This window comes from Alternaria ventricosa (genome assembly GCF_023758065.1).
Source record: "Alternaria ventricosa strain BMP 2768 chromosome Unknown scaffold_9, whole genome shotgun sequence".
Taxonomy (NCBI): Eukaryota; Fungi; Ascomycota; class Dothideomycetes; order Pleosporales; family Pleosporaceae; genus Alternaria; species Alternaria ventricosa.
The window spans coordinates 329,763-344,246 of record NW_026055689.1 but is presented as its reverse complement, the minus strand read 5'-3'; the positions used below and the strand labels follow the sequence as shown (position 1 = coordinate 344,246).

The 14,484-nt window shown below is 55.0% G+C and overlaps 3 protein-coding genes across 3 annotated transcripts; all 3 read right to left on the bottom strand.

Annotated features, from left to right (window-relative positions):
- Nucleotides 1-27: 27 nt before the first annotated feature.
- Nucleotides 28-2,221, bottom strand: J4E93_005781 (uncharacterized protein; the record flags this gene model as incomplete). The annotated part of the gene is made up of 5 exons (XM_049343700.1): nt 28-97; nt 145-628; nt 677-1,199; nt 1,249-1,531; nt 1,581-2,221. 5 exons carry the CDS (start codon nt 2,219-2,221, stop codon nt 28-30), a joined length of 2,001 nt encoding a protein of 666 aa, XP_049198933.1.
- Nucleotides 2,222-4,464: 2,243 nt separating this feature from the next.
- J4E93_005780 (uncharacterized protein) lies at nt 4,465-4,988 on the bottom strand (the record flags this gene model as incomplete). Its single annotated transcript, XM_049343699.1, has 2 exons — nt 4,465-4,691; nt 4,766-4,988. 2 exons carry the CDS (start codon nt 4,986-4,988, stop codon nt 4,465-4,467), a joined length of 450 nt encoding a protein of 149 aa, XP_049198932.1.
- Nucleotides 4,989-5,671: 683 nt separating this feature from the next.
- On the bottom strand, nt 5,672-8,408 carry J4E93_005779 (uncharacterized protein; the record flags this gene model as incomplete). Its single annotated transcript, XM_049343698.1, has 7 exons — nt 5,672-7,138; nt 7,191-7,435; nt 7,490-7,646; nt 7,696-7,788; nt 7,837-8,099; nt 8,150-8,353; nt 8,405-8,408. 7 exons carry the CDS (start codon nt 8,406-8,408, stop codon nt 5,672-5,674), a joined length of 2,433 nt encoding a protein of 810 aa, XP_049198931.1.
- Nucleotides 8,409-14,484: the final 6,076 nt, after the last annotated feature.

Sequence of the window (14,484 nt, the reverse complement as noted above, 5' to 3'; positions counted from 1 at the left end):
CAGCAGTCTCTGGGAAGTTGCAGGTCACTAGGTCTCCACTTCTGCCTTGCAACCATCCATGAAGGAGTTCTTGGGCCAGTCGTACTTGCTGGATTTCCTGGTTCATGTTAGTACCATCATGACAGATGCGATGTATAAACTTACCAGTCAGTGATGTTAGGGTTCGCATAAGGCTCAGGGTGGTTCCTGATGTATTCGGTAGTAGGGTAGCCCTCGGGATCACAAGTCATGATCTGGTTGTCCTTTGGCTGGTAGATGCGAATGTAGTCTATCCGCATCTTGGCCGGGAGGTCATGCGCCTCGATGTCCTCGATGTTGATGGCTGCAAAACTGTTCGACATTCCGAAGTTGGCAATGATGGACATTGGCTCTTCCGGGATAACTCGCGTGCCGATGTTACCGTTGGCACGCGTCGCTGGTGCGGTCATGGTCCATGTCTTGTCCTCTCCGACATACCAGGTAATGAAGCCTTCGTCGCCGGTCTTGTATTCGAATGAATATGTCTGGTACTGCTTGCCGTTGTACCAGTCGTTGTTCAAGTTGGTCAAACCAGAGATAGCTTGCTGGAAGGGACCACCCTTGTAGGCGTTCATGGTGGTAATCGAGGTGTCGTAGAGTTCCATGTATTCTGTCAAACATTAGTTGGATCCAATCAAACGGAAGTGAAAGACCTTACCGTAGTCAGGCATGTACCATGTATCAAAGGGTGCTGCCTGGAAGGACTGAGACACGACACCAATGGCATTAGACTCTCCGGGGCCGAGGAAATGAACTGAACCTTCCAAAGCATCGATTTCCGGAGCACTGCGAGATTTGCCGGGACTGGGATGGTCTTGGCCCTCGCAGGTGCAAGCGGGTAGCTTCATACCAGGCAAGTAGCTGAGACCGTCGTATGAACTCTGGTTCGGTGTGATACCAATGTCGCACTTGTCGTGGTAACTGTATGGCCAAAGACCCTCGGTCGAGGCGAGGTAACCGGGGCGAGCCAGGTTGCCCATAGTCCAGAAACCGGGCCAGAAACCACTCGTGTTGCCACGACCAGGTAGCGAAATGCTGGCCTCCAAATGTCCACCCTTGTAGCAGAGCTTGTTCCACGATTGAATCATACCAGAGCGGTAATCGAGGCCGTGGCTCTTCTCTTTGGTGAACTTCAGGACGAGAACGCCGTCTTCAGTGTAAGCTTGATCTGGGTCGTACCACTGGAACATGTCAGCGCTGCAATTTGAAGATGGCTATTTCGAAACTTACCTCCAAATCCATAGTAGCACCGTACCAGATGTCAACAGCTTGGAAGAATGGGTCATCTCCGTCGTAGAAGGTGCGACCGGGAGTGTTGAACTCGTCCGAGAAGACTAAGACCTGCTCCTCGCCGTTGTACGATGTTCGCGTCATGGCCTCCTTGGGCGTATCGGGATCAATGAGGCCCTTTCTTAGGTTGTTGAGTAGCGGCTCGTTTTGCTTGCCTTCTATGCACAGAGGATTGTCTGTGCATGGGCCTCGTTCTGGTGCCGTGAGGTCCTCGACGAACGTGCTGCGACGCGTTAGTAGAGTCGAAGATCGTCGGAGTCGCAAATACGTACAGAACGGGATAACCGATGAAAAGCATGAGAAGACCGAGCGCGAGGATAGCCAAACCACCCAAATTGACTATACCTCTCCGTGTGAAGACATCGCAGTCTCTCTTATCCTTCTCGTTCGGGTCGGGATTATGCAGATAGTCGTCCTTCTCCACGTCTTCCGGGAAGAGCAACAATCCAGCCGAAGGGTGAATGTTGAACTTCTCAGAGACAGTCTGGGTGTTGAGATCTTCCTCGCTGCCAGCCCGCGACGGCGCTCTCGAGTCGTCGAAAGGCGAAGCAAAAGGCCCTCCCGTCATGTCTGAGCTCCAACTTGTCCGCCGCGAGGAAAAGCCAGAGGGCGATTGCATGGGCGATTCGTCTCGGTAGGAACGCTGCGTCCGGATCTTCTGCGGTGGGAGCAACATCTCGGCGGACTCTGCAATGGACGCATTGCTGTATACGTCAGGCGCGCCTGGCGATCGGATGCCTTGACTTGGGGCGGTGCCGGGGCGGATTGGCTGGGTTAACGAGCGCGCCGAGTTGGTTCGTGCCGTGTTGGGTCGCACAGCAGGCATCGAGTTGTCGTCGGTCCTGGGCTCGTGGGAGCCCGAGTTGAGGCGGAGATGGGGAGGCCCGTCTCCCCTCGGCGATTGCGGCATCATGGTGCGAGGGAGCGTATGCGGTGAGGGTTGGCGATAGTTTCTGGCTAGCTGCTATTCGGATAGCAGAGCGAAGTGAAGAGGATGAATCGTCGTAGGCGGTATGCAGGTGGAAAACGAGTGTTGCGGTAACCTATGGCACGCGGGTGGGCGAAATCCTAACAGGGGCTATGCTGCAGCTAGTGGTGTCAGGTAAAGCACGCGGGAAGCCGAAAATCCTCCACTCGTGATGCGATGCTGCTCGGTATCGCTGCTGGGCGTCGAGGAGCAGGAAGGAGGGCGGCGTGAGGAAAAATGGGGGAGGTCGAGGTTCAAGGGGAGGTGAATCGATGGCTCCTGGCCCAAACGGGGGCGCCCAGGATAAGGGACTTGGCAGGGCAGGCGCTGGTCAACGGCAGCAGGCGCGAATGACGGATGACGCAGGACGCACTGGGCTGGAAGGTGCAGATTAGAATGGCGATGGTAATGATGCGGGAAATAATGCAACAAAGAGAGGCACTGATATGTTGTGGGATAGTGACAGGAACACAACAAGCGACGGCGCCGTGGTCAGAGAGTGGCAAGCAGCGGTGGGTGGTGGGAGAGGTTAGGGCTTTGTTCCTGAGTCGGGCCCACACGGACTCCAGGGAGGGCGAAGATCTCGAAGCTCGACTAAGGAGCGGCCAATCGTCGCTGCCACGGCGCTTGCATGCGGCGAAGATTCAAAGGCCCGCTTACGCACACCAGCGGGAGAGCCTTGCTAAATTTACCAAGCCCGTTTCAACACTTTTCGACTCCTCTCCTATGGTGGAGCCTGTCAAAAAGTACCCAAATTGCCATGTCATGCGTGAAGCCCGTCGTCCTGCTGTCTGTCTGTCTGCCTGTCACCCAAACTTTGACGCCTTCAACCAGCAAGTCACGCCCCTCAACACCCCCTCACCTGCAGCCTCTCCACGGTACACACGATTGTCTCTATAGAAACCGCCTGCACGCTGCATCTCCACCGCTAGCTCTGCATATCCCGCGCCTCAACATGGCATTCCAAGAATCCAAACGCGCATCCGCGTCTTTGCACGCGCAATCGATAGCCTAAGATCATCGCCTCTACCATTACGCGTCTGCCCACATATAATAACCGCAATCCCCCATCCTCGCAAGCGGCTTTTGCTACCGCACTTGTACCAAGGTACCATTTACAAGAACGTGCCTCGTGCTCACGACCGTTGAGAAACGTACATGTAACTTCACGATCTTATCTCGTGTTGACCAGGTCGCCCACCGTATCGCTGCCGAAGATAGCGTGGCGATCTGACACCATCCTTTTTGATCCTTCCCACGTCCCTCACCTTCTTTTCGGATCCCCGAGACATGCAATGGCCAATGCTCTAGCCCATCCGTTTCGTCTCTACCGTTCCCTATCGTCGTCTGCATCTTAATCAACCCGCTCCACGCCGGTCTATCCAGCTTGCCGTCGTCCTAGGCTTCCCGACACGTATCGGTCGGCTTCCAATCTGGTTGAGACTGCTGGATCCTATTGCCCGGGGCCAAGCGCTCCCTAGGGTACACCCGAAATGAAGCTCGGAGGCGCAGCTGACCGCCCGGTTCTGGAACTTTGCAACGTCCGGCCGAGGCATAGCCGGATTAGGCGAACTAGTGTGTCTGAACAGCCAATCAAACTATATATCGACACCGTATTGCAAGGCTGAGGTCTTGACGTACACGAGGCTGAACTATCTATATGTCGCGCAAGCTGAAGTCGAGCAATGAGCCTGCTGGACGTCTCTTGCAATACTGGCGGTTGGAAGTACGCCGCGCGACTCATGCGTGTGGCATGGACTTCACCATTGCCGCGTGCATACACGCACAGGCATCATGCGACCATGCATACATGTTTCCTTATCCAAACATGTACGATAATTGAAGGGGAGGTTGGAGAAAACAAGTCCGCACTGAAGCCCAAAGCTATGACAACCGTACAGTATGTAGAGATGCACGTAGCGCAGATCTACCAGCAGATTACATCTACTAATCGAATTTCTGACGTCGCATCATTAACCTGCACGCTCCACCATCTTGTCAGTGAGACCCGTTGACTGTCAACCATAACCCAGCGAGCGCGACGTGTTTCAAACGGCGTTATTCGCGCCATGGGCAACCGAGCCCCATCATCGCAGGAAGGAACGTGTTCGATGTAGATCGGCATGTGTATAATCCGGCGCAACGCATCGTGATCGTGTTCATGTCTTCATTTCCCGGTGCATTGCTGCTTACGACTCTACGGCAAGAGCCTTGAGACCCACGATCCTGCCTTCCGTCTTGTCCACGCTTACCACGTAGTACTCTGCCCTGGTGCCCGACAGCTCCACTCGGTATACGTTGACGGTCCCGGCACCGGCTGCCTTCACCGCGTCGATGATCTTCTTGTATTGGCTCTCGAAGCCGGTGCCTTTGACCTCTTCTACCGAGTCGCTTCCGATGAGCTTCTTCAAATCGTCTGTGTGTATGTTAGCGCATGTTATACTTCGTGAGGCTTGTCGTCGCTGTGCGCGTAAATGAGGGGAATCCCACCAGCAGACACGCTGTCGCCATCAAACTCTAACGCAACCGGTTCAAACGGCTCATCTGAGTCGCTGACATAGTACTCCTCTACTTGTTCCAGCGCTTTGGGTACGGCCGTGTTCACGCTCTTGGTGCCATAGCTCTTCTTCTGCGACACGTCCTTGGCCTCCGCAGAGCCAGTGTCCTGATTTGCTTTGTCGAGAAAAGCGGCGTAGTCGGCGTCGGAAGACATGTCACGAAGAGCGGTCAGGCGAACGGTTTTGACGCAACAAGCACGTATGGGTTGGAAAGGACGTGAGACGGAGACGATGGAGTGGAAGGTGCGACGTGTGGATTGGTGATTTCGGACAGCGATACAGGAGGATGGGTTGTTGTTATGGCGCGTGAGTCGTTTGGGAATATATGAGACAGAAAAGAGCTTCGTGTAGTCAGGATGTACAGTATAACGAGGTAGATGTTGGAGAAGCCTTTCCATGATTTCGCGATGCAGCGCGCTGCGATGACGCAACAGCAGCTAACTGCGGGCGTTTCCACGAGCAGGTGAGCAACCCCACCATTTGCGCCGACCTTGATCACTGCGAGGAATGGCACCACCTACGCTACGGATGAACAATAGTCACTAAATTGCTACGATCAAGTCATAGTGCACACCAAGGCAAAGGGTATATAGTGATAATCGCATTTTCATTCTCGTGGGTGATTAAGGAATACATACAACACTCGAAAAGCGCGGGGACTATGTAAGGCGCGCAGGGTATCATCGCCATGCGGAAGTACGTTACCACGTCTCTTCCATGTTTTGCCCTCCAACTAGACATCCCCAACTCCCCAAATCTCATGTAACTAATTGCAAAAACAAGAAAGTAAAGCCCAGTCAAAATTCTAGCCCTGCCCGAAGAGTTCCATGAAATCATCCTAAGACTTTTGCTCGGCTGGCGTGGGAGCATGAGAAGGAACGCCGTTGGTAGGCGCGTTGCGAGGGCTGCTGCGCTCAGACTTGGGCGCGATAGGTTTCGCGTCATCACCCTCATCATCGTAGTTCTCATCCACGTCCATCTGGCGGGCAGCCGGCTCGTGGTGCTCAGGTCGCTCGATGCGCTCCTGCTTTGGTGTCTCCGACATGCGTGATAGTGGTCGCGCAGCTGCCATGGGTGGGAGCGACGGCGGGTGGTGAGCAGCCTCGGACGGGTGATAGCCATCGTTGAAGCGCCGGGGGTCGGGACCTTCCTGAGGGCTCTGGCGCGGCACCTGGGGAGACGACATGCGGTGTGGGGGAGTTGGACGGCGGCTGTGAGGCTCTTCCATTTTCTGACGCTTCTCGTCGTTCATGGGAGGCTTTGCATTCGCGTGGTCATTCTCCTCCCACTCGCGGTGTCGCTTCGGTGGAGCAGTCGGCGGTCGGTCGTCGCGCTCGCGGGCAGCTTGCTCAGCAGCTGTCTGTGCAGAAGCTGGTGGAGGAGCTCCGCTAGCAATGCCACCGGTAGCAGAAGGATCAGCATGGTGCTGGTACGGTCCCTGATATCCGTTGCGTGGAGATCCCGCTCGATTCTCAACGATCGGGCGCACTTCCGGAGGTGGGCTGGCAGGGCGAACACCGTATGGGGGTACGCCACTCTGGCTAGAGGCCTGAGATGGTGGGCCACCGAGACCTGTAGGTGGGGGCGGGGGTGGAGGAGGAACACTACCAGCGTGAGGACCGTAGTTCGGGTTGGAGATACGGTTAGGCTGAGGTGGCTGCTGTTGCTGGTGTAGGGGCAGAGGTGGCTGTGGCTGCGCATGAGCCGCCTGCGGTGTCAGCTGCGGCGGCTGAGGGTGGTAAGGGCTGGGAGCAGCGTGGTGTGTCTTCGGTGATGGAGACATGCCACGGCGCATTGGCCCGGGTGGTCCGGGAGGTGGGGGACCAGCTGGCCCTTGAGGTCCCGGTCCGTTTGTGGGAGGACGAGGAGGCTCTGCGTATGACCTGGGAGCTTCCTGTCGGGGGCTTACGGGCCTCTGGGGAGCATGCTGTGTAGGCGGTCGGATGCCCTCGCGCTGCTCATATGGGTTCAGCTGCTGTGGTGGAAGGCCAGGGTCGCGGATCTGTGCCAGAGGGCGATCCCATCCGGGCGCTAGGGCTGGAGGAGCGGGACCTTGCGGAGGCTGCTGGGGCTGAGGTGCGCCCCATTGCGGAGCAGTAGGACCATGTACAGAGGCAGGCTGGTAGGCCTGAGGGTGCACGTCTTGTGGTATAGGAGCATTGCCCTGGTTCGGGGCGCCGGCAGATGTCTGTCCGTTCTGCAGAAGCTGCAGGCGAGCCTTAATGTGTACGTTAGACGGGTCGAGGTCGGCCGCGCGCTGGTATGCGTCCAGTGCATCCGCTGTCTGGTTGTTGCAGGACTCGTACTGTGCCATTGTTAGTGAAGAGCTTCCAGCGCAGGGACGATCAAGCACTTACCAGTGTGCCGAGATCGTACCAGACTTCTGAGATGTTGGGGTTGAGACGGATGGCACGGGAGTATGCATCTAGCGCATCGCGGTATTGGTTGATCTGGTAGTACAGTACACCAATGCTGCACCAGAAGGTCGGGTTCCTGCCGTCACGGTACACAGCTTGCTGATAAGCCTCGTACGCCTTGGGGTACTTCTGCTGTGACATGTAGCAGCGTCCCAGCAGGTACCAACTCTGCGCGTCCGTTTGATCTAGAGCAATGGGTTAGATACACGCGCATAATCACACGGGGATACAATGCTTACCGGAAGCAACAGATTTCTCCAGGTACTCAATGGCCTGCTCCTGGCTAGCGTAGTTGGTGCTCTGCTGGTGGTGTAGCCAACCCAGCTGCTGTAGGACCTTGGCGTGGTTGGCATCACGCTCGAGAACCCGGCGATAGGCGCCCTTGGCTGCTTCGAACTAATCGTCATGTCAGTGGTGAAAGCTTACGAAGCTTGGTGAGACAAACCTCTTTCTGCTGTTCGTACACATGTCCAATCTGGAACCATATATCCTCTTCGGTCAGTGGGCGAGGAGGATTGGTGACGATGTATTTGAAGCACTGTCAAATGTTAGAGGCTTCCGTGTGATGAGATCCAATTATGCTTACGTCTAAGCTCTGGTTGAACTTCTGCTGCTGCTTGTAGATTATGCCAAGGCGAAAGTAGATCTCATTTGCCTTTTCGAACGTAGGCTCCATGCGCATTACCTGCGAGAAGGCCTCTTCGGCGTGCTCAAGCGATCCGTAGCGGTCATATAGTATTCCGATGCCATACCAGAGCTTGGGCTCCTTTGGGTCAGACAGATGATACAGCGCCTGCTGGTAGGCAGAGTACGCCTGCTGCAAGTCATCCATCATCAAGTAGCAGTGACCTGGTTTTGTTAGTGAGATGGTTCGCGAGTGATGCGCGCAGACTTCTTACCGAGGCTGCCCCAAACGTCGCCATTGGCTTGGTCGACTTTGAGGATGGTGCGCAAGTATTCGACAGCTGCTGGAAAGGCATCTTTGGTGCGCAGAATGCACGCAATACCTTGCATAGCTGGCACAGACCACTGGTTGAACTTCAAGGCCTGTTCGTAGCATTGCATGGCGCCTTCTAAGTCTTGCATTTGCTCAGATAGGGAGCCTGTTGGGTGTTAGTCTGTGTCGGTCATGCGCGCATGGGATACTGGCTTACCCATCTGAGTCCATACAGCCTCGGTCAATTGCCCCAAGTACTGCGATGGTGTCTTGGGCTGGGTCGCGTGCGGCGGGTGTCCATTCACCTGCGCGTGCGCGGGATGATGCTGCCCTACATGATGCGGAGGCATGCCCGTAGTGGGCGAGGGTTGCTGGTGTTGTGCCATGAAGGCTGCTTGCGACCGATCTGGCTACAATGCGACGTCTGCGCTACTGAAGCTGCGACAGTGACGGAATAGTCTGATGGAGGGGAAGAGCAGACTGTAGCAACTGAGTGATGGCCGGACTGTCGGTCTGGATGAGTCAGGAGACGGTGGTTGATGGCGGTGATGGGGGATGGATACGTACAGTCGGGCGTGGGAGCGCGTCTCGCAAGCGTACTGACGGGTGCGAGTCGAGGCGTGGAGGTTGGCGCGGAGAACGACAGCAGCGCGCAGAGGAACACGGACGGTGTGGACCCCGACTTGGAGGGCAGAGCTGTCAGAGAGCAACAATCGATGTGGTGGTCTTCGCCACGACGTGTGTTGAGAAGGAAGGACTGGTGTAGGATGCAGCCTCGCGGAAGAGAAAACAGATGAGGAAGCCGCAGACCAACAGATGGAAGGGGCGCTCCAACGTCCCTTCCATCAGACGTGGGTAAGGGGACCAGATGTTGCAGGGATGCATGGTTTAGCGTGCACGGCTAGCACAAGACCCACTTTGTGCCAGCCAGTGGGCCGTAAATTACGTGCCTAGCATCGACGCGCTGACTATCCGCCGCGACCCATGCAACCACCGCCGCCGCCTTACTGTACTACTACATCACATTGGTGCCAGGTGACAGACGAGCCAGACTGCTTCATCACGCTGCGCCAGGCGATTTAATTCTGGCAGATCGAATGGTTTGTTTCAGATCGTTCCGTCGGATCTGGTACGGTTCGTCCCAGGTTCACCCAACAGCGGAGCCGATGGATTGACACGCTACCGCTATTACGCTATATGCGCCGCATCTAGAGGACACATCAATCTGGGTTCGCCGATTTTCTACTGCCATGATGATACACTGCCAGCGCAGAACGCCACACCCTCTGCCTGAACGAGTTAATGAGCCACGGTCGCAGGGGCCGTTGGACGTTGCGAACACATGTGGATCGCGGTTCGAGCATGTTCCAGCCTCAACTTTCTCCCTGCAAAATAAACTCTCGACAAGGCACCCAACACAGCGCGACACCCACGCTGAGCGACGGTGCATTTCTTTTCCCGAGACTGCCTGTTCGCGCAGCGGGGCTTTCTGGGAGGCGTCGCCAGATTGCCATGCCAGCCACCCAGACCCCCATCGTGGCCCTACGGCGTCTTCAGCTCGCGCAGCCCACTAGGTCAAACGGCATGGTTGTCATTTCGGAACCGCCAGGAATGGGCTGATATAGGGCCTGCAAAAGGGGCACCAAGGCCTACGACGGTGCTGACACAGGTGGTGCGCATCCACACGCAGTACCGTCCAAAGGCCGGGGGCGGGCGATCAGCCAGCCTCCACATGAGAACAGAGAAGCCTCCGTCGTCTGCTTAGCGGCTCTCGGCATGCATCGCAATGTGACGCAGTTGTCCTCCGCTCCCGCGTCCTCGGCAAAAAGGCTCGTGTCACCCAATCCACCCCCTGCCGCAGCCTGAATCTGACAAGAGTCGATCACTTGTTGGCGCATGAGCATGCAACCGGGATTGCGTCGCCTCGGTGCAGGACCAAGCCGCTGGCATCTGCCGCCCTTCACTCGAGCCATGATTGCGTCCAACTGTCTTGGCGTGCTGCAGCCCACCGCACCCGTAGCACATCTGTCGATACCGTTTCCGTCGCTGGTGTCCACGGAGCAGCGTGACCGAGAAAAGGACATCGGGCCGCCGCTAGCAAAAGCCCCTCTCTTAGCATCTGGGCTCAAGAACCGCACCCACGTGAAACTCCAGCTTGTGGATCCAGGGCTGGCCTGCGCGCGTCATCAAAGCCGTGCCGGTAAGCGAGGCTGTTTTTAAAGGGACTGCGGTCTTACCAATGCGGAAGGTCCATCTAGCTCCCTCACCAAACAATTAACATTTCGCTGCCACTAGGAGCTACTGTCAGTTCTCCATCTTCCAAATATTGTCTGCAGTACGTTCTGTCTGAACGCGGCAGATTTGTGCGGTAACGGCGAGGCGCATGCGAAACGCACCAGCAAAACGTTCTTCGCGTCCGTGTCTGTCATGGCGAGGCTCAGATCTGCATCGTGCCCGTCCGCTCACATCGTGACCCGAGAAGCCGAGAGTTTGTCGATCTTTGATAGATACATATATGCTCCCCATCCTGTCATCAGCGACACGACCTTTAGAGAGTGCGATTGTCTTTTTGAAACATTTCGTGGGACGACCAAGGATTGAGCCTCGTCTTGGCGCTCCAGCTGGCGGCTGCGGCCCGGGGATTTTGCTTCGTTCATCATCTAACTGCCTGACGAGCGGCACCCGGTATTTGTTTCTGTCGACTCCACCCTAGACAAGGGAAAACCGGACGTCTCCAATTGCAGCAGAAAGCAAAAGAATAGTGTATGCCTTACTCGACAACCTTCACGCCTATTTTAATGTTGGGTTTTCAACTTGCGTCCTCCTAGTAGTGTATGCTACAGAAGGACCTGTTCGGTTTCGTCCTTGGATGAGGAAACTCTATTATCCTACGTCGCTAGCCCCTGCAGAACTGCGTCGCAAGCAAACATATCCTGCCATAAGCCGCCAACACGAGGACCATGACCATTTATCAATAAACCGCCTCCCCGCATTGGCGAGCAAGGCAGGCCATGTATTTAGCCAATACATCCCGTCCATACCAGTGGTAATCCACGTTCACCCCTACCTACTACTATCGCGCATCCGAACGTTTCACGGCGCTTGATGCTTCCACTCACCTGCATGCTGCGCGCCGTTCAGCGCTGTGACATGACTGGCAAACCGTTCCTCCCCGGAGAGTACAACATCTGGAACATGGCTCTATCCGCCAAATGCTGCGATCTTCACCTCTACACTGCTTTCCGGGTGAGTCTGCATATAGCTAATGCAGGCGATCGGCGACACAGATAAGTGGTTGGTGAGAGCCGTTAGCTGACAGGTTGTGCAACCTCGCTGTTCTGTCCGACAACACCCTTAGTCGCCTGGCTAGTGGAGGGAAGGTCAAGCATTTTCCGATACCCACTTTATCCCCCCACTTGATCCCTCGATTGTCGAAGCAACAGGAAGCTGCACGCCCAGAGAAGGGCTCAAAGAAAACGGGAAAGCGCATGATGCGTTGTGTTACCTCTGCATTCCCTCAGGCCCGCAATATTCCCCGCTCGCATTTCCAGGGAGGCTCCACCGCCGAAAATTGCCACGCTTTTTAACCCGTAGCTCATCTGTTTGGTTGCGAAAAACTTTGGTTCGTGTACGCCATGAGCTTGTCATGTTCCATGAAGATGTTCGCCTCAGGGTTGTGTGGGACCGGGCGGCCTCTCGGTGCAACCCTGAAAGGTGGGACCACATCCATTCTCCTTCCGGGATGACATTCCCGAGGTCGAAACGGGCTGCATGAGCAATCATGCGGGCTGCAGGCCGTCTTTATCAAGAAAAGCAAAAACGCACGCAAGGGTGTGGTGGCTGATGCGGCGCTGCTCGCTACGGCTATCGTCACTTTGGTGCCGAACCGATCCCGCAGACAGAGTGTAGACTGTCTGGATGCGAAGCTCTACGCCTCGCGTTACTCTCACTCTGCATTCCATCTTGCTATCACATGGATATGTCGCACGATTTACCGGATGAGACTCCGAACTCCAACAGTGCATCGGCATGACTGTCCATGGTTCCGTTCGTATTCTGACGAGTCAAGCTTCATGGGTGCCTCCTTGTCGGATCAGATTTCCTTTTCCCTCTCAATCTGATAGACTCAACTCCGCAACCACTAGCCAGGAACACATACTGTGTCGCATGGTAAGTTCATGGGCATATCTCCGAGATGCTAAGCCACGTGGTAAATTGTGCGCGATCATGCTTTTGTCGCGCGTCTTCAACAAGTCGCAACATCATTAAGCGTAATACGCACGAAGAGGCGCCTCTAGCTCTCTCTCCTATATCGAGCAGTATCTCCTCATTCTACAGGCTGAGTAACCGAATACAGACGTCTTCCGTCTCTTGCCTGTATGGTTGGGCTGAAAGCCCGATATGTCACCGTAGCACAGATTACGCGTCCTGGCCTTCTTTACACTCAACGTCATCATCACAACGGATCACTAGATCCTCGTCACTTGTAGCCTGTAAATATTCCTTATTCAGAAAGTCTCGCTAAAGCCTATGGTGTAAGTCTACATTATCTCAGATGTGACTTGCTAGAATATCGTGCTACATATGTAGCAATGCAGCCGGAATCATGACATTAGGTGGTGTCGCATGCTTTCTCATCTCATCAAGCGTCAAAGGGTGAGGATCACTATACACGTTCAAGACCGGCAATGGCTTGGGCCAGAGCTGTCTCTCCCGTTTCTCACCTGTCCGCGGCTTTGGTCTGCCTGACATTCATTGTGCTTGTTCTGCAACCATATCGGTCTTAGAGATATCGACAACGTCGCTCAGTCCAGTGCCACACGATTAGTAGGTGTTACGAGCGCCTGGGCAAAAGAAACTGGTGGTAAAGGCTACGGGATAGTCCAATCGTTACACTATATGTTGGAGTCTCACATACACAGTGCCATAGAGTGTTCCATGATCGGTTGGTCGATATCGGGCTTTTGGTACAGGTTCTTTGGAATATCTCAACAATGAGTGCGAGATCATGTGCTCGGCGGGAACGCTGTTGCCTTGGGAATGGTTGAAAGTATAAATCGTCGTGTTCGGGGATACCGACGATTCCACGTCTCCGGTTGTCTTCGATGGTTTCAAGTCACTATTTTGGTATGATGAGAAGACCCCGTTATCTGGATGAACGTTACCACTTCCAACACGGACGATTCCTCTCCGAGCTGTAAACGGAAGGATCCTGGGCGATCAGGAGCCATATGCAATGGTATCAGACGGTAGGTAATGCGAGCGTAGGATATATGATGCATGGCCTTCTATTCATACGTGGAAGTGTAACAACCTCCCCGTTCCAAGCCCCTCGCAGCTTTGCAGCATAGACTACAGGTCGCATATCGCGGGTACCTACTATACCACAAGAATACCGATCAGATCCCCATATCATACTGGAGAAATTGTGCCGAACCGCAACAAGCCGCCGGTTACTTCCGCATGCTTCCCGTCGTCTGACATGACCAGCCTTAGCGAACAGCCCCGATAACACGCGGCGACTCCAACGACGCCAAAGTCAATTGGAGTAGACTCCAATTTTAGCAACAAGAACGGCCAACGCTTGAAAGACTTTGCCTCGCTTGGCTCCCTTGGAAAGCACATGGCTATGACGGCAAGAGTTGACCCGTTACCCAAGGCTAAACTGAGTAGCATGCATGGATTCGTACTTCAAGCATTGATTTGCGCGTAAGGCGGATTTGGGAGATGGAGACATTGAGCTCTTGGTATCGCAATGGTCGATCATATCATGGACTAGAAATACGTTACTATCGGTAGTTGCACCCTTCTATCCCAAACACTAACGTAAAAGACACGAGACCTCCCGGGTATATTTGTATTCCATCGACTCCTGGCGCCTCAAGAACCCTCAAGCTCACCCAGCGAATCCCCCAGACAAACGGCAAATCTGACACCTTGATCGGACCGAGACCCGGGCCGTATCGTGCATGCACCGCCAGAGCTAAGCCGCACGTGTCGCTGCTCTCTCAGCCTCGCAATGGCAGTTCCGGTTGGGAAGGTGGGCGTTCACACGCGGCCTTATTTTCGGCGTGTGCCTGTCATCATGACCGCCCACGCCGACCCGCGACACAGAACCTTGGAAAGCCAGAGTGAAGCGGTCGACGGTTGACGGTTGTCTCCGCCTATGAAGGCTAAACGAGCAAAGAAGGCAGATTATCGGCCCTTCTCCACCCCGTAATCCTGTTCTTTCCTCTTTTCCTTTTCCCTTATCCCATCTCCACATTCCTGCTATTTGATTCTGCCGCGGCTCTTTCG